Source organism: Balaenoptera borealis (assembly GCF_965194805.1).
Source record: "Balaenoptera borealis genome assembly, chromosome: 1".
Classification (NCBI taxonomy): Eukaryota; Metazoa; Chordata; class Mammalia; order Artiodactyla; family Balaenopteridae; genus Balaenoptera; species Balaenoptera borealis.
The window spans coordinates 169,054,560-169,080,495 of record NC_138860.1 but is presented as its reverse complement, the minus strand read 5'-3'; the positions used below and the strand labels follow the sequence as shown (position 1 = coordinate 169,080,495).

Below are 25,936 nucleotides of genomic sequence, written 5' to 3'. Positions count from 1 at the left end.
CTTTGTCCTGTTTTCACAGGACAACACCGCCCCCCCCAGGCTTCATTAACCCCCTCTGAATGGCTGCTCCGAAGTCATTGCGCCACCCACTGAACCTGTGCTTCACTCCTGTATAGCTTCCTGCCTCCTGAACAGGTCCCCTGACGAGGTGGGGGGCGGGGTGGGCCCTCAAGCTCGGCGTGTCCAAAATAGGATCATCATCTCCTCTCAAACCTCTCAAACCCACTTGTTCCCCACCTTCTTCACCTGGAAAACTCCTACTTGACCTTCAAAACCCACCTCAAATGACCTCTTGTAGGCGAAGACTTCCTTATCCCTCACTCCCCTGCAGAGTTGGCTGCCCCCTCTTCTACGTGCCCACTCATCACAGATGATTCCATCTGCTGTCTGAATTACCCCCCATCCGAGAACCCTTTGAAGAAAGGCTGTGTGAGCCATCTCCCTGACCACATGAACACCAGCACAGAATCCGGCCCAGAGAAACAGCAATAAACACCAATGAACATGTTGCTCCTAGCTTCCCCCACCCCATGCGGGTCATTGGAAATGGTCGTTTGTCATCTTGAGTATCAGCTCTGACCTGCAGCCCGCCACCTAGACCACCCCAAGCTTGACATCCATTTATTAATAAACACTCTGGAGATGCCATTTGACCTGTTGCAAATCCAGTCAAGAGTCTTCTCATCCAGCTCCTTTTTGGCATCTTGGCCATTACTGTTGTGGGTGGCAACCCCTCCCATCCCTGGCCTGGCATCCAGTAAGCCCATCAAATGCGGCCACGTGAGAGACCAGCCTGACTTGCTTGTCGTGGACTCACACTGCTTCCTGTGGTGCCCCCATCCTCTACTGACCACTCACCACCTGTTTGCTGGCCAGCCCCGCCATATAACCAGAGGTGGTGTCGGTGGTTTCTAGAATCCACCCCATTTGAAAATGAGAACACGTCCCAGGTCCAGCTCTTGAGCCCCTCTCCTAGCCTCCTGGGCTGGGCCAGAGAGGGGAAGGGACAAGCCCAAGGCCACACAGCCGGGGCCTGCACTGACTGCCCTCCCCTCCCCACCCCCACCTACCCCCCTCTGAGGAAGGCCAGTTCTCCCTGCAGGGAAGAAGACAGATAAGACCAGAGGTGTCAGCCACTGAAACAAACGTTTATTCAGCATACACCACGTGCAGGCCCCTGTCAGCTCCGGGCCCAGACCAGGGCAGGTGTGAGAGAAAGATGGGCCAAGAGGACAAGGAGGGGTCCAGGAAGGGGTGTGAGCACCCCCAGACCTCCTGAGCGTCCCACTCAGTGGGCGCCGTGAGCTGACTGGACCAGGGACTCTGGTGCTCCCAGCCCTACCACCTGTCAGCTTTCCCACCTGGCTGCTTGCTGCCTGGGACCCGCTTCCCCGCTCAACCCCGGATGATCTCTAAACTGTTCTGTTTTGTTTTGAATAACCCTGTAGGAGATAATTTACTACACACCTCCTATGTGCCAGTCACTGCATGCTCTACATTACCTCATTTAATCCTCATTAGGGCAGATTCTCCCATTTTACTAATGAGGTACTAATGAGGCTCCAAGGTCTCATCCTGGAGAGAGGCTGGTGTGGGATTCGAACTCCGGCCTGCCTGATTCCAGAGGCCACTTTACGCTGAACTGCGCTGGCTCTGACAAAATGCAATTCAACTTGGACCTCCTCAGAGACGGCTTCTCTGATTCCCATGGGACCCCGAGTTACTCCCTCGCCTCCCCACAGCCCCCCACGTACTTGCCTCTATTCTCGTTTTCAAATCTCTTCCTAATTAATTGTTCCTTTGAGCATCTATGCCCCGCGTCCGCCAGGTGAGACTGATTCTCCCTTGTAGGCTCCAAAGTGGTCCTCTGGAAGCCCAGCCACACACACTCGCCTGCTGAGAAACCTTCAGTGGCTCCCCACTGCTACCACCACAGTAAACCTCTGAGCCTGGCATGCTCTGGTCCCTGCTGACCTGTCCGGTCCTGTTTTCCCCTCCCCACCAGGCAGCCAAACTGTGAGGCCGTGTGGGTCAGTGGGAAGGATGTAGATTTGGGAGCCAGACAAATGCAGGTCTGATTCCCAAGTCTGCATAGTCTTGCTGTGTGCCGTTGGGCAAGTCGCCTCACCTCTCTGAGCTTAAAATTTTCCAACTGAGAATAGAGGTGACACTTCCTAATTCATCATGAGAATTAAATGATGAGAGATATGGATCACCTGGAGCATAATAAACTCTCAATGAAAGGAGCTGCCATTCCCTTCTTGTTATTCCTTGAACATGCAAATGCTTTCCTCCTTCCACTCATCTGTTAATGGTGTTCCCTCCTCTTGGAACGCCATTCCTCTACCTCAATCTGTCAAAATCTTCTAGATTTCAAATGCCACCTCCTCCAGGAAGCCTCCCTAGGCTGACTACACAGAGGTCTGGGTGTGCAGGTCCCTTCTTCTGCTATAGCTGTGAGTATCCTGTGCTAATCCCTCTCCTGGCCCCTGAGGGAGGGTTTCAATCTCCCTTGACCTCTTGCACAGCCGGCCCAGCTCTGAGCTGCCAGACACAAGACAGGCATTCAGCAAACACCAAATATCCCTGAGGGTTCCTCCACCCTAACCACACAGGACCACTCTGGTCTCACCCCTGACACTGGCAGGCAGGGTGGGCACAGGCACTTTGCCATCTGAGCAGGACTGCACACACCTGCTACCCCATGCTCCGCAGACCCTGCCCCCCAAACTCCACACAGTCCAGCCCCCTCAGCCTCCTTTGTCATGAATGTGTTAAAAACAACCATGATAATCACCACTTCCACAGGGAGAGAGCAGTGCAATTTACAAAGCAGTCCTCCCTCCCCAGGGTCTCTGCATCCTCCCTGAGGCTGGCCCTAGAGCCCCAAGTAGGCACCCACTGATCCCCCTGAAACACGGTTCTGTCATGTCCCTCCATGGCTCCCCAGCCCCAGCAGAACATCAGGACCCCAGGGGGGCCAGGGCAGAGGAAGGTGGCTCTTGTAAATTCTAGACTCTGCCTGTGCAGCCCCATGCAACTGGGTACACCCAGCCAGAACGCCAGTCCCCTTCCAATGACTTCCTCCCCAGGCTGCTCGCCTATCTGCCCAGCCTCCCAACAGAGCTAGCTGGGTCTCTGCCACCTCCCCCACGTAGCCAGGAGCTCCTCAAGAGCAGGGACCGCGTCCGACTCATCCTTCTTCCCCCACGCCGCCCAACTTCTTGCTGCCTTAAAGCCCTCGGCCAACAGGGTGAGGTCCCAGTGTCTGGGTGCAGCAGTCAGAGCCTTGGCCCCATCTCCCACCACTGGGGCTACCATCTGGTAAAGGCTGGTCTACTATAGCCCCCTGTCCCCAGCATGTTCACACTCCACGCCCTGGCACAGGCTGCTTCCTTTACCTTGAGAGCCCTTCCCCTTGCACCGGGAAATGACTTGGGGAGGCTCACAAATGTGCCATAAAATAACACTGGGTCACGGACTGAGGAAGTGATCCCCTTTCCAGGTCTCATTTTAGTAGAGTGACTATTTGCCAATCTGCCTGGGATAGTCTGATTTAGGCCTATAACCCTGATGGAATTAATAGTACCCCCTCCCCCCATTTATAACCTCGAAAATGTCCCGGCTCAGATGATAAATTATATGGTCACCTCACTTTTAATCCTTCCAAGTGCATGAGAAAGAAGGTCTCTGTGCAGTCCGAGACTTTAACACATCCCCAGTACGTGCTAATTTCTCTTTCTAACAAATTGAGAGGAGGGATGAACGTCTAGCTAGAATTTGTTGTTTCTTTGGTTATCTTCTATTTCAGATAAGTGATACTCTTTTTCCATTGATGATATGAAATTTCTTTGTAATGTATTAAATTTCAAAAGCGATTCGATTTAAAGAAAAAAATTCACAGGCTAGTGAATTCCTATTCACTCCTCAAAACCCAACTCAGAATCACCTTCTTTAGACCACCTTCCCACCCCTTTGTGGTTTAATCCCTCACTCTTCCTCCTCCTTTGACATCCAGCACATACATTCATACCTATTACACTAAGTTATGACAACACACAACTATTTATCAGGGATTTACCATGTGCCAGGCACTGTGCTAAGCATTAACCCACATTCTCTTGCTTAATCCTCACCATTACTCTTTAGAATAACTCCACTATCCCCATTTTACAGGTGATGATATAGGGATGAGGAAACATGCCCGTTGTCACACAGCTAGTCAGTGGTGGTATCAGGGATTGAACCTGGGGCTGGGTGACTTCAGCCTGTAGCCTTGACCACCACTGTACACTAGTGGTCACTCTCCCCCACCAGAGGGCAGAAGGTGTGTCTCCTTCATCTCGGATCTCATTCACTCAGAGCTGCTCCGAGGCCTGGCATAAACTCCATTCTGATAAAGAAATGAAGACGTGTGTGATGGATTGGCTGGGACTCAGTCCCCTCTGAGATGTCTGGGGGTGGGGGGGGGGTGGTCTGTGCCCCACTCCCCATCCCATGATGGAGCACACAGATTTCTAGCAGCAGAGATCTGGGCTGGAAGGATCCTCCAGGAATCGTACCACATGTGCTAGGTCTCCCCCAACCCCACTCTGAGAGAGGCCCTGCCTCCCCAATGACTGCACCCCAAACAGTCAGGTAAGGTAGGGCCCCTCTTTCTGCCACCAGACAATGCTGGCCAAAGGAAGATGGCAGAGCCTGAGGGTCAAGGAGAAAGCCAGTCGAGGACTGGGTTAGGCAGGTGAGAGGCAGCTTCCTAGAGGAGACAGGGCTTGAGTTGTGCTTGGAAGGATGGGGCAAAGGATAACCCAGGGCAAAGGGCATTCCAGGTGAGGGAAACAGCCCAAGCAAAGGCAGGGAAGCCAGAAAGCAGGGGGTTCTGGGGCCAGTAGGAGCCCCAGTTGAAAGGGTGGGAGAGAACCAGAGGGAAAGCAGGTGGCAGCTGGGTCAGGGGCGGGACTGGAATGCCAGGCTGAGGAGTCTGGGCCACGATGGGGAGTCCCTAGGGGCTGAATCAGGGAAGTGACACACAGAGAACGGGGGGTCCTGAGGCCCCAAGGGGGTAGCGCCTTGTCCAAGTCACACAGCAGCAGTGGCAGAGGGGGGATCTGAACCCATTCTTGCCTCCCAGGCCTGACACTCAGGGGACCACAGGCTCACCTGGCGCCCATGCCTCTGGAATGGAGCCTGGATGATGGAGATGGTGGGCTAGTAGCCACCAGCCAAGGGTGGGACAGTGCCCCTGGGGGGAGGCAGGGAGTGTGGCAGAGGAGGGAGGGGGCTGCAAGAGTGAAGGACACTTTCTCCCAGATGTCACCCCGCACAGCCACATCTCAGGATTGGAGGGTCAGCAGGCAGGAACTGCAGGTTGGCAACCAGCTCCCTGTAGCTGGGCTCTGGAGCTGGTACCAATTCTACCACCTGCCTTCCGGCCCCGGCCTCGGCCAGCCTCCGTGCCTGTCCTCCGTGGAGCTCCTTCCTGCCTTCCTTCCCTTTCTTCCTCTCCCCCCACTTAACAGATTGCGGCAGCAAGATGGCACAAATTTATGGCTCAACTCACCAAAAATAACAAGAGATTTATCAAAGGCAGTTTGCGTGAAATTAACAGGCGTCTGTACCCTCTTGTCAAACGCACTCAGCTCTGAGGCGGGCCCAGGCACTCCGCTCCCGGCCTCATCGCTCTTCCAGTACCAACCCAGCTCCACCTCGCTTGGCCTTGCGTTGATCCTACCTGGGATGCCCCAGAGAAGTTGAGCACTGCTCCCCTGCCCCAGTGCCTGGCAGAGGGGCTGGGATGAGGATCTCACCTGCTCACCACCATCCCACCAATCTTGTCCTCAAGCTAGCAGCTCCATGTGCCAGCCAGTTCTCCTGCAGCTGGTACGTGTCCAACTGGCCCAGTGGGGAGGAGGTGAAGAGAAGCATGGAGGTGAGGCCAAGGGCTTGGCCAACGTGGTGCCGCCACCAGGCACAGAGTGCTCCAGGCCCTGATGATGCCACTGGCCCTCAGATGCCCCCTGCCACATGGAACAAACTGAGTCGTGTGCCCATCGTCTCTTGCCCCAGAGAGGGTGGGCAGGAGGTAAGAGGTGGCAAAGAGGAAGAATCTCTTGCCTGACAAGGGAGAGGAAGGGGCTGTGCCAGCCCAACTCTGGACACCAGTGTGCCCTGTGAGCCAATGGCTGATGCCACATCACCACCACCCCTGCCCCCCATAACTCCCTACAAGAGCCCTCCCTTCAGGCCATCCCATGGAGCAGCCTGGCAATATGCCAAGCAGGACAAGGGGCATGAGTTGGGAGCCCAGGGCTCCCTGCTCAGAGAAGATACCAGGCTTCATGCCCAGGAACAACCAGCATCCAATCTCCACCCATCCTCAGTCCCAGAGGCCTCTGCAGAGGCTCTGATGATGGTGGGAACAATGGTGCCCTTCCCGTCACCAGCCCCCTCTGACCCCTAAAGACACCCCGGCTACCAACCAACTCCCGCTTCCGACTTCAGCCAAGCCCAGCTGGCTGCTCCTGGCTCTGTGCTCCACATGGCAGCCTGCCCGGATGGTGCCCGCCCAGGAGGGCAGAGCCTCGCTCCATCCACTGTGAACCACTGGGCTGATGGACCGCAGAGAAAGCCAGACAAAAGAACCCGCCCTCTGCCGAGCACAATGGGGGAGGCCCCCACAGAGTGACAGGCAGTGGCGGCCAGGCAGGAACAGCCATAAACCTCCTGATATACGCCTGGTGCTCTCCGCCGATGTTCGACAAAGAAGCAAAATTCAATTTCTTCCTGCAGGCACTAAATCCCAGGCCAGCCTCCAGGGCCTGTAGCCTGCCCAGGGCCTGGCTGTCACTCGGATGGCTTCATCGACTGCTGTGAGAGGCCAAGCTGGCCTAGGGGAGAGGCCAGAACAAGGCCACTGGGCATTTGCCATGGATGGGTGTGATGCCAGATGTCTCATGAGGGAGGCTGAGAAGCTCTTCCCCAAAGCCTTGGGAGAGGCTACTGTCATGATAAACACTTCCTCTAATTAAACCAGGCTATCTCCCCATTTTACAGACAAAAAAACTGATGCCAAAAAAAAGGATCTACTCAACGTAACAAAGACAGTTCCCAACTTTCGGGTTCTGTCTCCAAAGCAGGCGTGGGAACAGATCATACCCCTCCAATACTCCTAGCAGCCTTCACACAAGACCCCCTGTGTCCTTGTAAAAGCTCTCAGCCAGATCCAGATCTGACCCATCCCTGCATGACAACCTCACAATGGTAGGCGAGCATCTGTTATCCCAAATGGGAAACTGAGGCCCAGAGAGGGGCGGGAACTCCCTGTTAGTACCAGAGCTGGAAACCAGATCCCAGATCTGCCTCCCTCCCACCCCCACGTCCTGGGACCCCTGGCCAGTCCCTGGCCCAGCCCTGTTCAGCAGACACTTAGGACCCAGCCAAGGATCTTGGGGCCTTGAAGCTGCAGGAAGGAGGGTTGGCAGAAGGTGGCCGTGGCTGAGGGAGCTGGGTGGGAGCAGGAGCAGGCAGGACTCAAGGGCTTGAAGAGCTTTTGCCCAGTCAGCAGGAAGCTCTAGCAGCTGGCAGCCTTGGTCCCAGAAGACGTGGGCCCAGAGCGGGGGAGACAGGGGACGCTGGGAGCTGAGCCAGGCCAGCCCTCCAAGGCAGCCTCGAAGCTCAGGCCTCTTCACCCAGGCACATTCTTCTGTGCCTTCCTCTGCCCTGACCCTGGGGCCACAGCCAAAAACCACTGACCCGTGTGGGCAGGAAGATGTCCCTGCGCCCTGCCTACTACAGCCTCCAGGCAAACTTCTCAACTTGCAGTGCCAGCGCCCGCCGCCGTCATTCCCAGCTTTGGGCCTTTGTATACACTGCTCCCTCTGCCTGGAATGCCCTCACCACTCCTTTGGCTTGGCTTGCTTCCACTTGTTCTTCTGATCTCTGTTCTTGTATCACTTCCTTCGGGAAGCCTTCCCTGACTGCCCAGTTAGGGGGTCCCCTCCCTGGGTTTATCACACTGCATTGTCTATGGGGGTCTATGCCCCCATTCATCCACCCAGACTGCAAACTCTTCAAGAGGGAGGTCTGACCCCAATCCACTTTGGTGACCCCAACACCGGGACAAGGCTGGACCCAGTGGAGACATTGGTGAACAACCACATGAATGCCCCAGTATCCGCCAAGATGGGCACCATCAGCCCTCCAGACACACCCACCTCACCTGGGCCCTGCTCAGACTCACCATATCTCATCTCTGTGGTGAACAGGTCATTGCTGCTCCCGGAATGCAAATCGGCCTCGGCAGGTGGGGCTGGGCCCCCGGGCACCAGAGCATTGGACAGGGTGTGGGCAGCAGGAGGACCCGGAGGCGTGGTGGTAGCGGGGCTGGCCCCTGTCTCACCAGGGCAGCTGCAGCCCGGCTGGGCAAAGCCACAGGCCCTGCCAGCCGCACGGCCGCACTCCTCGCTCCAGCGACACAGGACGCCGCAGGTGAACTGGCTGGAATTATTGTTGTTGATGAGCAAGACCTCGACGAAGCGGAAGGCCAGGGCTGCGGGCGCCAGCAGGCGTGGGGCCTCCGAGGGCTCGGCCGACAGGCACAGCTGCACAAAGTTCTTGTCGAAGTGCAGGAAGGTGAAGGGGCCCGAACCGCCGCACAGCTCCAACCCCGCGGCCTCCTCCTCCTCCTCTGGCCGCCCCAACTCCGCCTGGGCCTCCGCCTCGTCGGGGCTGGGCCTCAGGCAGGTAAAGTTGACCAGGTAGTGGTCCAGGGGCAGCAGGCGGGGGGCAAAGTGGGCGCACACCTGCTCCTGGCGGTTGAAGCGCAGGTAGAGGGAGTACTTGGTCGGGTCCGGGTTCTCCAGGGTCCAGGAGCAGCCCGAGGCGATGGTAGGAAAGAGGTCCTGCAGTGAGAAGGCCCCGTAGAGCACGCCCGAGGCCAGGGCAGAGCAGGCGCTGGGGGCGGGGTCGAAGGCGGCGGCCAGGCGCAGGGACAGAATCACAGATAGTAAGAGGGGACAGGCTGGGGTCATCCTATGTCCCTTGCCCTGTGGAGAGAGACAGTGGTCAGTGGCCCCAGGTGCAGCCAGCATGGGCTCTGAATCTCCTGTGGCTAGCTGCAGGTCGTGGGCCTTGTGGTGAAGACTATGTTCTTTTAAGTCACCCAGGTCCACCTGTGTGATCTTAGACAAGGGACTTGACCTCTCTGAGCCCCTTACTTGAGAAATGAAGGCCCTCAGGAGAGCATCTGGAATCTCGTAAACCCTTAAGAAACATTAGTTGTGACTATTATTCTGTGGTTCCTCCATCGGTCCCATCAACTGCCAGCATCTCGGCCTGACGTTCAGATCCAGCCCCAGCCCCACCACGCAACTTGTATCCTCCAGAACTGCTGCTCTCAGTCGCAATGTGTCGTGATCAGCTGTGAGGCGTGTCACACATAATCCAGAGGTAATTGTCAAAGTAGCGATGTTTGACAACGATTTGCTTTTTTATAAATCAGAGCAATTCAAGGTTATTCCCGGAACACTGTTATTCTCACTCACTTGCTTTACTGAGTGGGAGAGAAAGGGGAGGAGTTACCGCTGGTGTGCTGGGGACTGAGCACAGCCTGAGCCATGCCCATGGGAGGGCATCACAAGTGTGAACGTCATGACTACCGCTGCTGTGGATTTCCTGCTGGAAACAAGGGGGAGAGGCATCTGCAAAATGGGTGCAGTTGTTCCCCTCTAACCCCTCTTCCCCTCCCACCATGGTGTTATCCTCCAAGGCCTGGCGCAGGGCCTGCTACCCCCGGGGAGGCCACCAAGCCATTTCCCTCCTCTTAGCTCCCACAGCCCTTTCCTGAAAGTTTGCTTCACCCAATCGTGACCACTAGCCCTTGCTATGTCCCCAGGGCTAGCTCACTCATCTCATGAGTCTTCAAGCTCCTAGGAGTGGAGACCAGCATCCGTTGATTTCTAACTGCCCCCAAAGCACTAAGCTGAGCTCCCAGCAGCTGTGCATGTACTCCAGGTGTGGAAGGGCAACCAGGACCCAAGTTGACAGACACACAAAGCAGTCACGCCAGAGTGGACAAGGGATGGGGGTGGGTGGCGCTGCAGGTGCCTCGCACCTACCAGGCCAGGGCAGAGCCACTGCCCACAGCCTCCACCCCAGCTGTCCAGGTAGCAGAGAGTAGTGCCCAGGCTCAGCCCCGCTTCCAGCCCTGCCCCCAGGCGGGGTCCACGCTGCCTCCCTCCTCCATGCCCAAAGCATAGCTCACAGCACTGGATGGGCCCCCAGAGCCTGGTTGTTCCGCATTAGAGGAGAAAAGATGAGGCTCTGAGAAGGGAGGCAATCTGCTCAAGATCACCTGAGAGAAGCCAGGCTGGGACTGGAGCCCAGGACCTGAGGCCCCAGCCCGGTCTCTCCCGTATCCACACATAGCTTCCTGCTCTGTCCCCTTCTCTGCTCCTCACGCTTCAGTCCCAAGCTATTAGCTCTGGGAACTGAATCACAAACATAGGATAATTCACAGGGTGTGGCTAGATTGTGCCAGGACACAGCTGCTCCCCAGGGACAGGTTTTCCTGTGGCTGTTCAGGAGTCTAAAGAGTGGTCAGAGGCGGGGCGGTGGGGGGGTGGGGGGGGTGGGAAAGGAATGAGAATCCCAGAATTCCAGTTCCTGCGCAGCATCCAGGGAACTCCTCGCTGCCCCAGATCCCACGTGCTGCCTCTCTGAACCAGGCCCAAGCCCCAAGCGCAAACACACATTTGCCCCTCCTGGGCCACAGCGGGGTGGGGAGGCAGGCTCTAGACAGGCGCATTTACAAGGAAGGAGCCACACCACCCTCCTCCAAAGACCTGCCTGGAGTTTTTCAGCAGAAGTCAGTATAGGCTGTGTCTCCTCTGCCCCGCACAGAGCTGGAAAAGGGACCAGACCCCTGGCCTTCCCACCCCACATCATGACTGTGCCAAACCGTTCAGCCTGCCCAGCCTGCTGCGGCACCAGGGAAGCCAGCAGCTGATGATGAGTGACATCCAATCCCCCCGCTGCCCCCAATTATTTCTAAGCAGGCTGCAAAATTCAGGCCATGGCTGTAGCTCAGTGGAGGGGAGGTGGGGCCTCATTATAACTGGCCTTGTCTCCCCCACTTAGAGCAGGGCAGGGAATCTCCACGCACAAACACACCAACACCCCTGTGCCCTGCAGACATGCACACAAAAGCATGGATGCACAGACACGTGTGTAGCCAGGCATTCAGCCTGTGAAGAGATACACGTGCACACAGACATGCACAGAGATCGGAGTAAACCACAGATGAGTGAACTCAATGCACACGAGGTGCACACACTCACATGTACCAGGCTGTCAAGAGCCAGACACTCATACACACGTGCAGAGATGCAAATATACTCTCTAGCGTGAACACACAGGTATTTGGGTTTTTGAAGCTCAGCATATGACAGCTAAGCATCAGGCAGGATCTGATCTGCTGCTCCTTCCTTGGTGTTCCTGAAACTGAGGGCTCAGGCCCCCAGTCCCATCTCCTGAGCCTCCCCTGCTCCCTAGTCCATAGCTCCAACCCATCAAGAAGCACTAGGTCCATATCCTTCAGAGCCACAGCCTGGCTTCTCCAGAATTGAGCCACCTCTAAACCCTGCCCAAGCCCCCTCCTCCACTCAGTCTCCTTCAGACACCTCCCCTCACATCAATTCTGGAATTACACCCTGGGTGTATATGACTCTCACTGTTCCTGCTGTGACATAAGACCTTTTGGGGCCCCTTTTTATATCACTCCCCATCCACAAAATAAGGCAAGGAGCCCAATTCCAAGCTGGGTCAGAGACCGCCTCCCCTGGGAAGGGACCTAGAAGGATCCTGGCCTCACAGGCAGCTCAGGTGGTTATGAGCCGTGATCAGCCTTCCTGAGCCTGAGTGTCCCCCTCTGTGGAGTGGAGACATGATCCCTGCCCTCAGGACTGCATACACCTTCTCATTCAGCCTCCTGGTGAGTTCCCAGCACAGAGCCTGCCGCGGGGAGAGCGCTCACACCATCCTTTCCCCTTCCCCCTCCCTCTTCTCAGAACCTCACAGTCTCTCCTCTTTCCTGCTGAAGTTGAGGTCGGTACCTCTGAAGGCTCTTTGGGCTAAACCTCAGAGTAGCTTTGCCACCTGCAAGCCCAGGAAGACCACAGACCCCTCCACGCACAGAGCTAGACAGGAGGGGTATGGAGGTCACCTCCGAGGAAGAACTTCCTGGGTCAGGAGGCTGATGGAGAGGATAATCAGTAGGCCACCTCCCTCAGGACCTGTCTGGGCGGAGATGGGTGAGGAACTCAATCTCAGTCTCAGGAACCCCCTCCGCCAGCCACTGGCCCCCTTCACCGCATGCCCCCCTGACCCCCTCAAACCTGAGAATCCCACCCTCTCTCCAAACACATTCATGCCCCCTTCCTCCCAGATCCCACAGGCCTGGGCTTCCCTTCTGCACCAGTGAGGGATTCCGAGGCTTTCCAGCAGCTGGAAGGGCCAAAACAAGACTGGGGTGGGAGGAGGCATAGGGCGTAGTGCGGCGGGGAGGGGCACCTCAGGGCAAGGGCTGGGTCTCCGGGATCCCTGGGATCGACCCCTAGCCTCCCGCTAGCTGAGAGCAGGGGCGCCGGGCGGCGGGAGCCGGGAGCCCCGGCCGCGGGCGGGGGAGGGGCGGTGGGTGGGGGAGGGGGCGCGTCGGTGCGCACATCCGTCGCGTTTATCCACCTGGCAGCCCCAGTTCGCCTGCCCGTCACTCACCCTCCGCCTCCCGGGCGCTCGCAGCGCGGCGGAGCCCAGACCGACACGCAGGCGGAGACCCCCGGGCCTCGAGGTCCCCTGCCCTTGCATCGGCCGGGGGCGGGGTCCTCAAGCACCCCTCTCCCGGAGCTCTGGCACCCAGGAAGGCACACACCCTCCATCCAGCCTTGGGAGCTGGTGGGCCGGACCGAGGGGAGGGGGCGAACCTCCCCAGTGCAGCCCCTCCCTCTCCGGCTGGCAGAGTGTCTCTCCGTCTGGCGAGGGGGGCAGGGGCCTCCGACACACCACTAGGATGCGGGGCCCCAGCCCCCCCGGGGGGGGGGGTGCCGTGCGTGCGGGCGGCGGGGGAGGGGTCGGTGACTCAGCCGCCCTCCGCCCGCCTCCCCGGAACTTTGCAGCAGCTGGAGCCGCCGTTGCTACAGGAACCGAAAGCTTTTGTTCCCCAATGTCAGGGCTGCCCCGGCAGGCGGGAGGCTGGGAGGCTACCACTCCCCGGTGGGACCCAGGCCCAGCCACACTGCCCAGAGGGCTTCCAGGCCAGCAGAACGTCACGGATTCGAGCCTCCTCTCTCCCCCTTGCCCGCCAAAGCCAGGTTTCTTCAAACTCTTGGGGCCCTCTGGCCAGGTCGCCGCCTAACTCTGACCCGGAGCGCTAACTGCCCTGGAAAGTTCCTGCTGGCATCTCTCCTCCTGGGGGTAGGTAGAGGCTCTTCTGTGCCCCATGTGCTCCTCTGTGGCTGATTTCCCACGTGGGCCGCCCCCCCCCCAAGAGGTAGCCTACCTTTGGGGACCTTGACTTGGTTCCTCCACTTCCCCAGCTTCTACACTTGAACCATTACCTCAGAGGCCTTGGCCTTTCACTGATGCCCCTCTGATCCCGGAGGAATCTAGTGGGGTGTTGAAGGATGGGTGAGGGAGGGAGGAGACTAACAGTCAAAGGCTCCCTGGACCCATTCTGGACCTGAAGCTATTTTCTGGCTTTATTATCTTGGAGGTTGGAGCGATGTCACTAGAACTTGTTCTGCATTTCTACTCTGGGATTAGGAGTGGAGTGGAGAGGGGACTGACCTTGGCCTTGAAGAGAAACAGCCCAACATACCTATCATTGTTGAGCATTACTAGGTGCCAGACACTCTATACAAACAACCTAATATCATTTCTCCCAGCAACTATATGAGGCAGTTATCACTGAGCCATTTTATGGAGGGCCAATTGAGGCTCAAAAAGGTTATATAGCTTGCCCAGGTCACACAGCTTTTGAACCCAGGTCATCCAACAAAAAGCTGAGTTCCTAACTACTCAGCTCCATTACCTGGGGGTTGGGAGGGAGGGAAGAGGGCAGAGACTAGCTGGGACCTCACTCTGGGTTACAGAAATGCCTACCGCACACACCCACCCCAGGCTGGACCTCTTTCCTTCTGAAGAGTGATGGGGGAAGGAGAGAGAAAAGGGGAGGAGAAGAAGAGAAGGCAGAGAAGGGAAGAAGAGGGGGGAAATCTCTCTGTCAATCTTGGTCCAGAGAAGACCCTCCCTCATGCCCCCCCCCCCCGCCAGCAAACCAGGGCAAGCCCTGCAGAGTTCATACTGACCCTCACTCACCCCTGTGGCAGCTCAGGGGATGCTCCCCAGGTCCCTGCTCTGTCCCAGGGCCAAGTGGACTCCCCCACTGCCTACTCCATGCCCAAGCCAGACAGAGTCCACCTTTGCCCCCCCACCTAGTGGGTACTGCCATGGGGTAGACAGATAGAGGCTTCCTGGGGACACCTGCCCAAAGCCCAAACGAGCCCAACCAGAGCACCTCAAATCCAGGGGCCAGTCCTGCTGGTCTGTGCCCTGAACTGCTGCTGGGATAAGCCCTCCACCCCACCCCACACCTCATCCCCAGAGGATAAGGCCAGACAACCAGGGCTGTTCTGGCACGGCTAGCAAGAGAGGGCACCGGGCCTCGCCCACCAGCCTCCTCTCCACAGGGACTTCCCAGCGCCCCGCAGCCACCACTGCTGCTCGGGCTGCGGAAACCTAGGGTTGCCCGCGGGAGGAAAAGGGGAAGGCGGGTCCAGGGCTGCGGGCAGGGGGCGCCAGAGGACGCCCAGGGGCCCGGCCGGCAGCTGGCGAGGCGGGCAGGCGGGCAGCATCTCTTGGCCCGGGAGCCCCTCCCCCCGCGGGCACCAGACCCTTCGCCAGCTCTGCACTGGCCGTGGCGCGGAGGACTTCCCTCGGACCGAGCTGACTGCGGAAGTGGCCGCCAACTTCACGGCCTACAACCCGCCCCCCCCCGCCCCCGCATCATGCCAGCCCCCGGGGCTGCGGGAGGGTGTGTTTGGTGCCCAGCTCTATGCCCTGGGGTGGGAGGCGAGGGATGGGTGATGGACAGAGAGACTCCGACCAAAGATGGACAAGGGAGGCAAGGATGCGAGGCCAGTCGAGTTCCCAGACTGGAGAGGAGGGGGCTCAGAGCAGACATGGGGAGCACGGCCCCAAGTCCAGGCTGAGGGGGAGGGGACTTGCAGCAGAGACTGGCGAGGGATAGCGGGACTCCGGGTAGATGTGGGGGAGGGGGCAATCAGGACAGAAATAAGAGGGGAAGCATGGTTGGGTTACCGGCGCTGGGAAAGGCAGTAACTATAGGCAGGCATGGATGGGGACAGGAAGGACTCTGTGCAGAGATGAAGTGCAGGGGAGGAGCAGGGTCCGGCTCCAGACGAGGAGGGGGAATTAAGCGGGGAGACACAGGCGAGCTGCAGGTTGGAGAGAGGAGCTCTAATCAAGGGGGAGGGCGCACCCCTGGATCCAGGCTTAGATAGGGAGAGACTCGAGACAGCGATGGGGGTAGGTGTGGGTGAGGACTGGCGGCGGGGGCGAGGGGTTTTGGCAGAGATGGGTAAGGAGGAGGGGGACAGAAAAGGGACTCGCCAGAGATGAAGGGGACCTCGGCCCCAGGCTTGTTAGTTCCCAGAGAGACGAGAGTGGGTAAATAGAGGCTGAACGAACTCAGTTGGGGCGGGGGAGAATTCAGCAGAGGTGGGTTGGGGGAGCGCCCCCAGTCCGGGCCGGTGCGGAAATCGGGACCGCGACAGGAGGGCTCGGTGCGGGGCCGGGTCGGGGTCTGGGGCCGAGCACTCACCTGGACGCCGTCAGCAGCAGGAGCGGGGGCCGGCGCTAGCGGAGGCGGCCACGGGGCGCAAGTTTGCCATCCCTAAGGCGGGGGCTTGGCGGGGCGCGGGGCAGCTTGCTGCAGCCGCGCAGAGGGCCGAGGCTCCCGCTCCGCGGAGCGGCGGGGGCAGAAAAGGCGCCGCGGAGCAGCGCGGGGCGGGCGGGCGCCGGGCTGGGCGAGGGCTCCTGCCGCCGCCTCCTCGCCACGCCGCCCCCCACCCCCCGCTCCCCACTCCCCCGCCCAGAGCACCGCCCGCGCTGCGCGCCGCCTCCTATTCGCGGGCGGCGGCCGCAGCCCCGGGCTCTGCAAGCCGGCGCCGCATCCTCCTCGGTCTCCGAGCGCCGCTGCCGCTGCCGCTGCCGCCGCCGAAACGGGTTCCTCCGGCCGCTCCGGCCGCTGCCCGCAGCGCGCGCGGGGCCGAGTGACGGCCGAGGCGGGACGCGGCGCCTGCGCCGGCCGGGCCCGGGAGGAGGCGCGCGCTGGGCCGGGCGCGAGGAGCCGCCGGAGAAGGGGCGGGGGGGGGGTGGGGGCGACGCGCGCCGCCTCCTGTTAAAGGGGGAACAGCTCCAGCCGAGCCAAGCGCACCCTCCCCCCTCCCCGCCCTGGGCCCCAGGCGCCGGCGCGGGAGAAGCCCCGGGTAAGACCCCGCCCCGCCCCCGGCCTCCCGGACCGCAGGCTGAGGCGACCCGCGACACCCCTCCAGCGATATCCCAGGCGTAAGGCATCTCGCGCAGCCAGGGTCTCGGGGCCCTGAGGGCTGAAACATTTGCCCCCCTCCCCCATGTGCACTGCAAATTGCATATCCCTGTGTGCATGCAGGTGCCAGTCGTGTGAGCTGAACTTTGCATATGCTTATGCATACAGGTGCCCTAGGCGTGCACTGCAATATTGCCTGAGTGTGCATGCAACTGCCTCACACATGCACAGCGCTTTAACTTGTGCTCCGGTCCTGAATGCATGTTGCTTGTTTCTGTGGGTAGGGATGCTATATATGTGCCAGCTTACAAGTGCCACATGTGTGCTGAATGCTGTGCGTCACTTGTATGTAGGAACCACATATGTACACTGCAGTGTGGTATGTTTGGTGCATACTCTGGTGTCAACTCGGCAATGTTGCATGTCCCTAGGCACGGGTATGCTACACGTGTGCAGTGTGTTACATGTTTTCCTGAGCGCCTGTCTATTCCCTCAAGTGCCTTTCCCTGTGCCAGGGGCGCCCCCATGTTGCATATGTTTGTGTAGAGGCAGCAGAAACGTACAGACTCGCCCCCTCCCCATCCCGGCAGTGTGCCCAGGAACAGTTGGGTGGGGCCAGAGCCCACACGGTAAAGGCAGTACTCAGGGAGATGCCCATGGCTCAGGACCCGGCTCCGGTGGTTTGTGGCCTGGGCATGTTGCCACCAGGAAGGTGGGCAGACCAGGGACACACCACTTCCGCCAAAGAAAGACAAGTAGGTTAATCCCACGGCTCTGGTCAGAGGAGTAGCCAGCAGGGGGCAGCTTTGCAATGAGGGTGGGATGGTTTCAGGGACTCTACTTTTTGAAGGTTCTCTGGCCAGGAGGGGGCCAATCCTAGGGAGCAAGGAAGTCCCCAGTCCACCCAATCCCAATCCCAACTCTCCACTGAAGCCCCTTGAGTTGTGTCTCCCGGGAGATGGAGCAGGATAAGACCACCTCTCCCCAGGGGCAGTACCAGAGAAAAAGCCCCCGTTCCCTCCCTCTGTCTCTCGCCTCTCCAGCAGTCTCAGTGACATTTGTTGTGAGTGATTGTGAGAGATTATCCACTTTAATGGAAGGAGGTAATAAGGAGTGATGAAGGAATCTCACCCATTACCTTAAGGGAATTTATGAGGCTGGATGAGGCAGGGAGGAGGGCTGGCACTTTTCCTTTCCCAGCAGGAGCCCAAGGAGGCCTGTGCCTTGGGCCTAGCACTGGCAGGCAGGGCTCCTGGGTTCTTGCTGGGCACCCTCAAGCACACCCCGGGTCTCTGGGTTCGGAGGTTCAGCTGCTACTGAGAAAGCCAAGCCAGGCGAGCCTTGCCATCTGCATGGTGTGTTGCGAACCACCCCAAGGGCAGTGGGAGATCCCAGGCCTCCTTACTCGGGTGCTGGGAGGGGCAGTGGGGTTGCTGGGGTTGAGGTCCTAAGGAGGTGGGCAAAGGTGAGGAGAGTGGTCAGGACATGGGATACCCACAAGGATGTAAGGACAGGCCCTCAGAAGTCTCCAGGACCCTGTCCTCCACAGCTCCAGCCCCTTCCACTCCTACAGGGAGCCTGCCTTCCTCTGTATGAATATTCATGACATTAGCATACTAGAGACCCAGAGCCCAGAGAAACCCGGGCAGGTCTCTTGCAGATGTGATGCAGCTGGATCCCTGAGGCTTTCCCCCTCCCCCCAGGATCCAGCTGGGTTCAGGGTAATGGGAGGGCTGGCTCCGGAGAGACAGCAGGGTGTTGTCTGTTTCTCTGTGCCTTGGAAGCCCTCAGAGTTCTTGACCCCTTTCTTTCAGCCACAAAAACGTATGCCCTAGGAAAGACAGGTGGTCAGACAGAGTGAGGGACTGACAGAGATGGTACCCCATACCTGGGGGCTCATCGGGGCAGGGTGGGGAGATCAGTAAGGCAGGAGGGGCTGTGGGAGCTGTGTGGAGAAAGCTGGACCTCCCAGGGGTTGTGCAGGAGCAGCCTAGATTAGGTCAAACCCCTGGAAGGCTCTCCCCGAGGTGCCTCCCTGCACTGGGGCTTCCCCACCTCCTTTCCCAGGAGCCCCTGCCCTTCTAGACTCACTCTGGTGATTATGCCGCCCGGGAGGACTTGGAGTAATTACAAATCGTTTCCATATTCAAATCCAGCTGGTTGAAGAGAAATTACTTCTCTGACAGCCCTGGCAGGGGGTGGGAAGAACAAGTCTTAGCCCCAGGAGGGCTTCCAGGGAGCCTGGGGCAAAACCTGGGCAAGGTAAGGGGCACCGGCCACAGCCTGAGCACAGAGAGCTTGTGCAGAGTGAAGAAACAGCTCCCAGCAGCTCCCCACCACACAGACTGGACAAGGACAGTGACTCCAGCTCTTTATCCTCATTGGGGCCCCTTCTGGGACCTCTGAGGGGATGGCGGGGACCACTCCCACAAGGGCAACTAGAAGTCAGGCTGTCTGCTTGCTCTCATACTGCCGTGCTAGGGTACCTTGAGAAAATCCCTTCAGCTTTCTGAGCCTCTGTTTCCTTATCTGCGAAGTGGTATAAATGATATCACCTGTGCTCCAGTAAGATAAAGATATGGATTAGCAAGAGTTATGCCCCTGAAAAGGGCTTTTTAAAAATAATTGTTTGATTACCAATTAATTTGTATTTTTCTTAACAGTAACCACCACCAGTAGCCCAGTCGGGAGGCAGCCCAGCCCTTAGTGGGGCAGCACAGGAGAAGATGGCGTGTCGAGGAGGGGAGCAACCCCAGCCTTGCCCGCTTGGCCTCAGCTCTGCCTCTCGCTGGGCCAGCCACCGCTATGCTTCATTGCCCTTTAAACAGATGAGAAAATGTTCTTCTTCCTTTCGCAATGATTTATTTGGCCCACAGCCTGGGCAGGTTTCCTTCCAGCCGGTGGGACCTAGGAGCACCCCTCCCTCAGCCCCTGCCCTCCATTGCCACCCAGCCAGGCACCTACAGCAACCCAAAGCTCTGGGTACCAAGGTCTCCTTCCAGACCCCCACCCGCACTGTAGACACCTATCAGGAGCTCATAACATGTCCCCAAAGACACCCAAATCCATGTGACAGTCTTCTACAAGGGTCTGCCCCAGAGCTCAGTGCTCTGGCTGCCAGGGCGGGGTATCCTGGAAAAGATGGACTGGCGGGCCCTCTCTGCCTGCAGGAATTCCTGCATGTCTAGCTTCCTGCTGCAGATGCCAAATGGGTTAGGAGCCTGGGGCAACCCAGGCTGGATGTTTGTCATTTTCTTGGTGCTATAAATTAGGGAGAAAAGGGAGGATTAGTTGCTTCCTAGCTAAATCTTCCCAGAAGGTCAATGCCTGGTTTGTGTACAGCCCTCAGGGCAGTGCCTGCATTCTCTGGGCCCTAGCCCCTGGGGCAGAGGATAGAGAAGAACTTTAGGGTCCTGGGTGATTTTTACATACATGTCTTATACTGGAGGATGTGCACAAGACACCTGGAGGGTATGCACAAGAAGATGCCTTCACTCATTCATTCAACAAATATCTATTAAACGTTTACTATGTTCTAGGCACCAGGATACAGACCATCAGCAAGTCCCATTGCTTCTACCTCCCAAAATATCCCAAATCTATTCACTCTTCACATCCCCACTGCCAACACCAGGATCCAAGCCACCAACATCTGGTGCCCGAACTCTCCCTTATTTAATCTCCGGGTTCCCACTTCTACTTCTCCATCCCAATCCATTCTTTGGAGGCCACTGAGGCATCTTTTTAACATATAAATTGGAGCACCCCTTCTTAAAGCCTCCAATGGCTTCCCACTGCATTTAACACCATGACCTTCCAGGCCCTGCATGACCAGGCCCTTACCAACCTCTCCAGGGCCATTACCCCACCCCCACACTATGCTCAAGTAGCACAGGTCTCCTTGCTGTTCTTGGAAAACTCCAAACCCTCCTCTTCCCAGCACTTTGCATGGCTGACTCCTTCTCAGCAGGAAGATCTCAGTTCCAATATCGCCTCCTCCTGCAGGCCTCCCTGATGACACTTCTAAAGCAGCTTCCCCCCTCCCTGCCCCGACCTGCACCGCTCCAGTCGCTCCATCCCATTGCCTTGTTGTATTTTCTTCCTAGCACACACTACTCTGAAAATATGTTGTCTATTTACACCCATGTCATCTGTTTCCCCCACTGGACCATGAGTTCTGTAAAGGCAGGGACCTTGTCCATCCATTCACCATTGGATCCCCTGGCACAAAGCGCGAAGCCAAGTACACGGTAGGTGCTCAGCAAATGTTGAGGGAGTGAATGGTGAAAGGACAAGCATAGACCCTGCCCTCAAAGAGCTTCCAGTCTGCAATCCTCGATCAATGTTTGTCCAATAAAATTGTGTTTTACAGTTTCCCACGTGATGAACTGGAAAGAGTTCAGGCCCTGGGATCACACAGATCTGGACTCCTGCTTCTGTTCCTCACTGGTTGTGTGACCTTGGACAAGTCACTTATGCTCTCCAAGCCTCAGTTTTCTCTTCTGTAAAATGGAAATAATGATCCCAACCTAATAGAGCTGATGTGAGTCACATGAGACGATAAAGATGAAGTGCCTCACGCAGTGTCAGACACAGGGAGGTGTCATCTGCATGAATGTGGGCCCCTTTCAGACTTACTCGGGGCTGCAGGCTGTTCTAGGTTCTGGGGGTCATGGAGATGACTCAGAATGGGGCCCTGACCTTGAGGCCTTCCCAGTGCCCCCTACCTGAGCCCCATACCAGCTGGAGTTCTTATCTGCTGAGATCATTGAAGTGAAGGAGGCAGCGGGAGCCAAGGTGTGACCAGGACAGTGTGCGCATGTGACCCCTGCAGAGAAACTGAATCCGGATCCACTTCTCTGCAGCACCTCCTCTCCTTATTTGGAAGCCCCTCTTCCTTTTCTGCCATCCTTGTCTGTGTAAACACACACACACACACACACACAGATGCATATACAGACAAACATATCCACACACTTTACACAGTCGCTGTCCCACAGACATATACACTTGACTGGGGTACGCAGGTATATAATTAACCAACACACCCAACCCCAGGACACGACCCCCTCCATTTTTCTGGTGCAGCGGGGACCTGTCTGGCTTATCTATCAGTCCTGTCACCTCCTGCTCTAGACTGAGGTCACAAACAGTCCCTCCCAGTTGACAGGAGGCAGCCCAAGCACTCCCCTTGGTAAATTCTCCCACACTCCCCGCTGCTGCAGGCCTTAGGGGCTAGGAGCCCTGGCAACGACCCGGGGTCGGGTGGGGGGAATCCCTTGGGGGAGGGCCTGGGACACTCGGCAGGCACGGGGCACACTGGCAGTCAGGGGGTCAATGTGTTCCCATCGTCTGAGACGCCCCAAGTTCTCTCCCTGCCCCCAGGTGGGCTCCGTGTCACCTGGATCCTGCTGAACTGGGCTTGTGTCAAGTCGGACCCCACGAGCATAGCAGGCAGGGTGGGGGTGACCTAGAGGTCTAGAGGGACCAGCTCATCCTGTGAAGCCCTTCTGTGGGCCTGACACTGTGCCGGCTGTTTTTAACTTATCGTCACAATTAGCCCCTGGAACGACCCTTTAAGTTGGTAGGGTCACTCCCATTTCACAGATCAAGAAACTGTGGCTTAGAGAGAGGCAGAGATAGAACCCGTGCCTCCCCTCATTGAGTAAGGCCCTGCCTGAATCCTGCCTCATCCTTAGCCTCCTTGCTACCCCCCAGAGGACAGACCAAACGCCAACTGTGGAAAATAATTTATTTCAGGATTAGAGCTGATCTTTCAGAGAAGACCAGCTCCCTCAGGGTGAGAGATCTGAGAGGGGTCTGACTCCCAGGGCCTCGTCCCTGAAGGGAGAGGCTGAAGCCAGACACCTAGATTTGGGGGAGACAACCAGAGTTGCTGAAGGTGTTGGGAAGGACATGGCACAGGCCTGCTGACACCCACACCCTTGCCTGGCAAGTACAACCGCCGTTGCCACAGACACCACCGCATGGGGACTCACCCCAGGAGGACATCACTCATGCTTAAGCATACGCCACCTCGTGCTGGCAGGAGAGCAATCACTGCCAGGTGAGCGGCTGGGCCTACCTCACTGCCAACCCTGGCGACTCTGACCTCTGGGGTCTCAGGCTTGGAGGTGAGGCCTGTGGCTGAGGCAGGGGTTGGGGGTCAGGGGAGGAGGGGAAAGAAGGCTCCTGAGTGCTGTGGTTGGAGGGGAGAGGCCCTGGGGTGCACCACTGAGCCAGTGTTCTGCGTGTCAGAGTGGGAGTGAGCGGGGCTGAGCTCGGGTACATGTGTGGGTGGTTGTATGCGTCAATGCGTGGGGGGAGAGTCTGTGTGTGTATACGGTGTGCCTGCCTGCAGGTTCTGTGTGTGTCTGCCTAGGCCTTGTACGTCAGAAGCCGGGGCCTGGCTCCGGGGATCTCTGCTCTGTGTGTGCGTGTGTGTGTGTGTCTTTGCGTGCAGGATGTGTGGTGTATTCGTGCACTGATTTTTCTGTTTGGGTATATGTGTGGTGTGGAATGCATACTTGTGTGTGACACTGGGATTTGTGCACCCCCTCAGTGTCTGGGTGAATGTGCTGGGTGTTGACAGGGCAGTGTTTGGTGTTGTTGGAGTTTGTGTGCAACCAGAGGGTGTGGTGTTTCTGTTTAGTGTGTGCTTGAGCCTCTGTGTGTGTGTGTGTGTGTGTGTGTGTGTGTGTGTGTAGGAGAAAGTGCTTTCAGGCCTGTGCGTGTCTGTGTGTCAGTGTTTGGTACGTGTCTGTGCCAGCCTGTGGTGTGTGTTCCTGCGTGCACTTGGAGCTGTGGGCAGGCCTTCAATTCCCCAGGAGGCCTGTGTGTGTGTGATACTATTTGGTGTGTCTGTGGGCGGTTGTGGGCCTGGGTGCTTTATATATATGTATATGCCTAGATAAGGGGTGTGCATTAGTGTGTTGCGTGTGTCTGCTGATCTGTACTCATGACCTGGTGATTCTTGTCGTCGGGGATTTTTTGAACTAATTCTTGCCAGGAAGCCCCTGGGGACACACGGCACTCCCAGCCTGAGACCTTGGCGGTGCTCCCCACTCTCAACCAACTTGGTGAGCTCTGCGCCTTCCTTCTGGAGGCGGAGCCCTCCTGAGGGTACCCAGAAACTGTCGGCCACCGGGCAAGGTCACATAGCTGGAGGAACACGGCCTCCCCTCACCCCTCCGCTCACAAAGCGCACTCCCGCCGAGCCTGCCGCGCACCCCGCGCCCCGCCCAGGTCTCCCCTGAAATGAATTTTCATTTCCGCTCGGGGCGGGCGGCGGTAAGGAGTCCGAAGCCCGCCGTGGAGGCGGGGGTGCCGGGCCCGCAGGGTCGCAAAGCGGCGGAAGGCAGCGCGGATTTGAATTTCAAAGGCAGCAGGGGCCCAAGTGCGTCTGCGTTGTGCGGTTGTGTGTGCGGCGCTGGTGTGTCCTCTCACGCGCGCCTGCGTGTGTGGCGTGTGTCTGGGTGGACGTGCTTTGTGACTGGGTCTCTGCGGGGACGGGGCGAGCCCGGCGTGGGCTGCGAGCCAGTAACTGGGAACACAGGTGTCAGGGTCTCCATCACTGCGTGAACATCCACGGGAGCGTGTCGCGCGTCTGTGCGCGCTGTGGGCAAACGTTTGCCTCTGCGAGCATGTTTCCAGGACGAGTCCGCCCGAGCGTGTCTGTGTCTGTGTGTGTCTGTGTTCCCGGTCCTGCGTGTGTCTGCGAGTGTGCCAGTGCGTCTGGGTGCTCGCTGCCTATGTCACTGCGGGTGTGTCGGTGTGTCTGCGCTCACGTGTGGACGAGCGTTTGCCCCGGCGAGGCTAGGGGGCGGGTGTTTGTAGGAAGGAGTCTGAGTGTGTCTATCCGTGTGTGTCCGCGCCCAGCCCCTGCACAAAGCTGCGATCGGGTCCCTGCGTTTGTGCACTTAGGTGTCTGTATCATAGTGTCTCCGCCGGCGTTGGCGCCCACGAGTGTCGGTGTGTCTGTGCAAGGGTGCAGGAGTGGGTGTCCGTGAGCGTGCGCTGGGGGCACAGCGCTCTAGCGAGCAGGCCCGACGCCCACAGCCGCCCGTGCCCCCAGCGCTGTGTCCTCTACACCGCCACTGGGCCTCTCTGGGCGCCCGCGGGAGGCTGAGGGAACGGCCCTCTCCTCACAGGGACCCCGGGCCGCCGGCCCCGGGCACGCCCCGGCCCTCTCCTCCCCGCCAACCCCGGCCGCCCGGCTCGCCGACCCGCGGGCGCTCAACGGGCTCTCGGAGGCAATGGCCGGAGAGGATGAGCCATTAGCCCGAAGGGCGGAGCGGTGCCCGTTTCACGCTCGCGCTCTTCTGAGGCCGTGGGGGGAGCTCATCCGTCTTGGGCAATGGGCCTGCGCTGCTCTGAGATCTTCGCCGACATGTGGCTGCACTGAGATTCAAGCTAGATTGCAGGAAGGACCACCAGGGTACCAAGGCGGTGCCGACTCCTAACAAGCACATGCGCACACGAGCCCTAACTCAGACGCGTCTGGGCACATTCCTAAGCACGCCTAACACAGCCAGGCGTGTGAGACAGGCCCCTGACACGGGGCTCAGAGGGCAGGACCACAGGTGCACAACCAGAGACCGGCAAGTGTGTGTGCACATTTCACTCACTTGAACAGCCTCAACTCTCCCTGGGTTTTGGACCCTGTGGGGTAAAGAGCACCGTGGCTCAGAAGTGCTAGAGAAGAGGGGCAGCCTGAATCACTGCATGTTCCCTTTACTCTGTCAGGCCCTAGTTTGGGCCCTGACAGGGAGGGTTCACCCTGCATCCTATCTCCCAGAAGCTGGGGGGAGGGGGCACAAAGACCCCAAATCCAGTTATTCCTGGTCATTCCAATAATGTGTGGTCCCATAGCCAAAGGCAGACAAGAGCCAGTTGCTGCCTCCTCCTGGGGGCCCTCCAGAGGCCTGACTGGGGACAGGGAGGTGACATCAGGATGCCCAAAGGACAAGAGAAGAGGAACTAGGGATGAGAAGGTGATTTCAGGTCCTCCTTCCCTGACAGATGGGGAGCATTTTGAGGAGGGGAGGGGCCGACCCCTCCCAGTAAGGCTCAACCAGGGGCCTGGCACCAAGGCGCTGCTCCAGAAACACTAGGGACAGAATGAAGAAAAGAAATGAATGAGTCAGAGAAAGCAGAGGACCACCTGAGGGCTGAGGGAGCCCTATACAAAGGCAGAAATAGTATATCCAGGCTCTGTACCTGTGTGTGTGTGTGTGTGTGTGTGTGTGTGTGTGTGTATTCAGCTGTTTGGGGGAGGACGTGTGAAGCTGGAGGTTAAGCTGGAAATATATCACT

At 58.2% G+C, this 25,936-nt stretch overlaps 1 protein-coding gene across 22 annotated transcripts in view; it reads right to left on the bottom strand.

Moving 5' to 3' along the window:
• The window catches only part of ADGRB2 (adhesion G protein-coupled receptor B2), a 36,923-nt gene extending 20,364 nt beyond the window's left edge, over positions 1–16,559 (bottom strand). For 7 of the 22 annotated variants that reach the window (XM_082397592.1, XM_082397582.1, XM_082397580.1 and 4 more), the window contains exons 1-2: positions 12,772–13,048; positions 8,240–9,044 (exon numbers count right to left, since the gene is read on the bottom strand). In XM_082397592.1, coding sequence (XP_082253718.1) covers positions 8,240–9,044; positions 12,772–12,861 — 895 coding nt within the window. In that variant the 5' untranslated portion in view covers positions 12,862–13,048. Of the gene's footprint in view, positions 1–8,239; positions 9,045–12,771; positions 13,054–15,895 lie in introns of those variants that run through there. The other 15 variants (XM_082397577.1, XM_082397594.1, XM_082397578.1 and 12 more) reach the window with 7 other exon arrangements.
• Between the last annotated feature and the right edge of the window lie 9,377 nt (positions 16,560–25,936).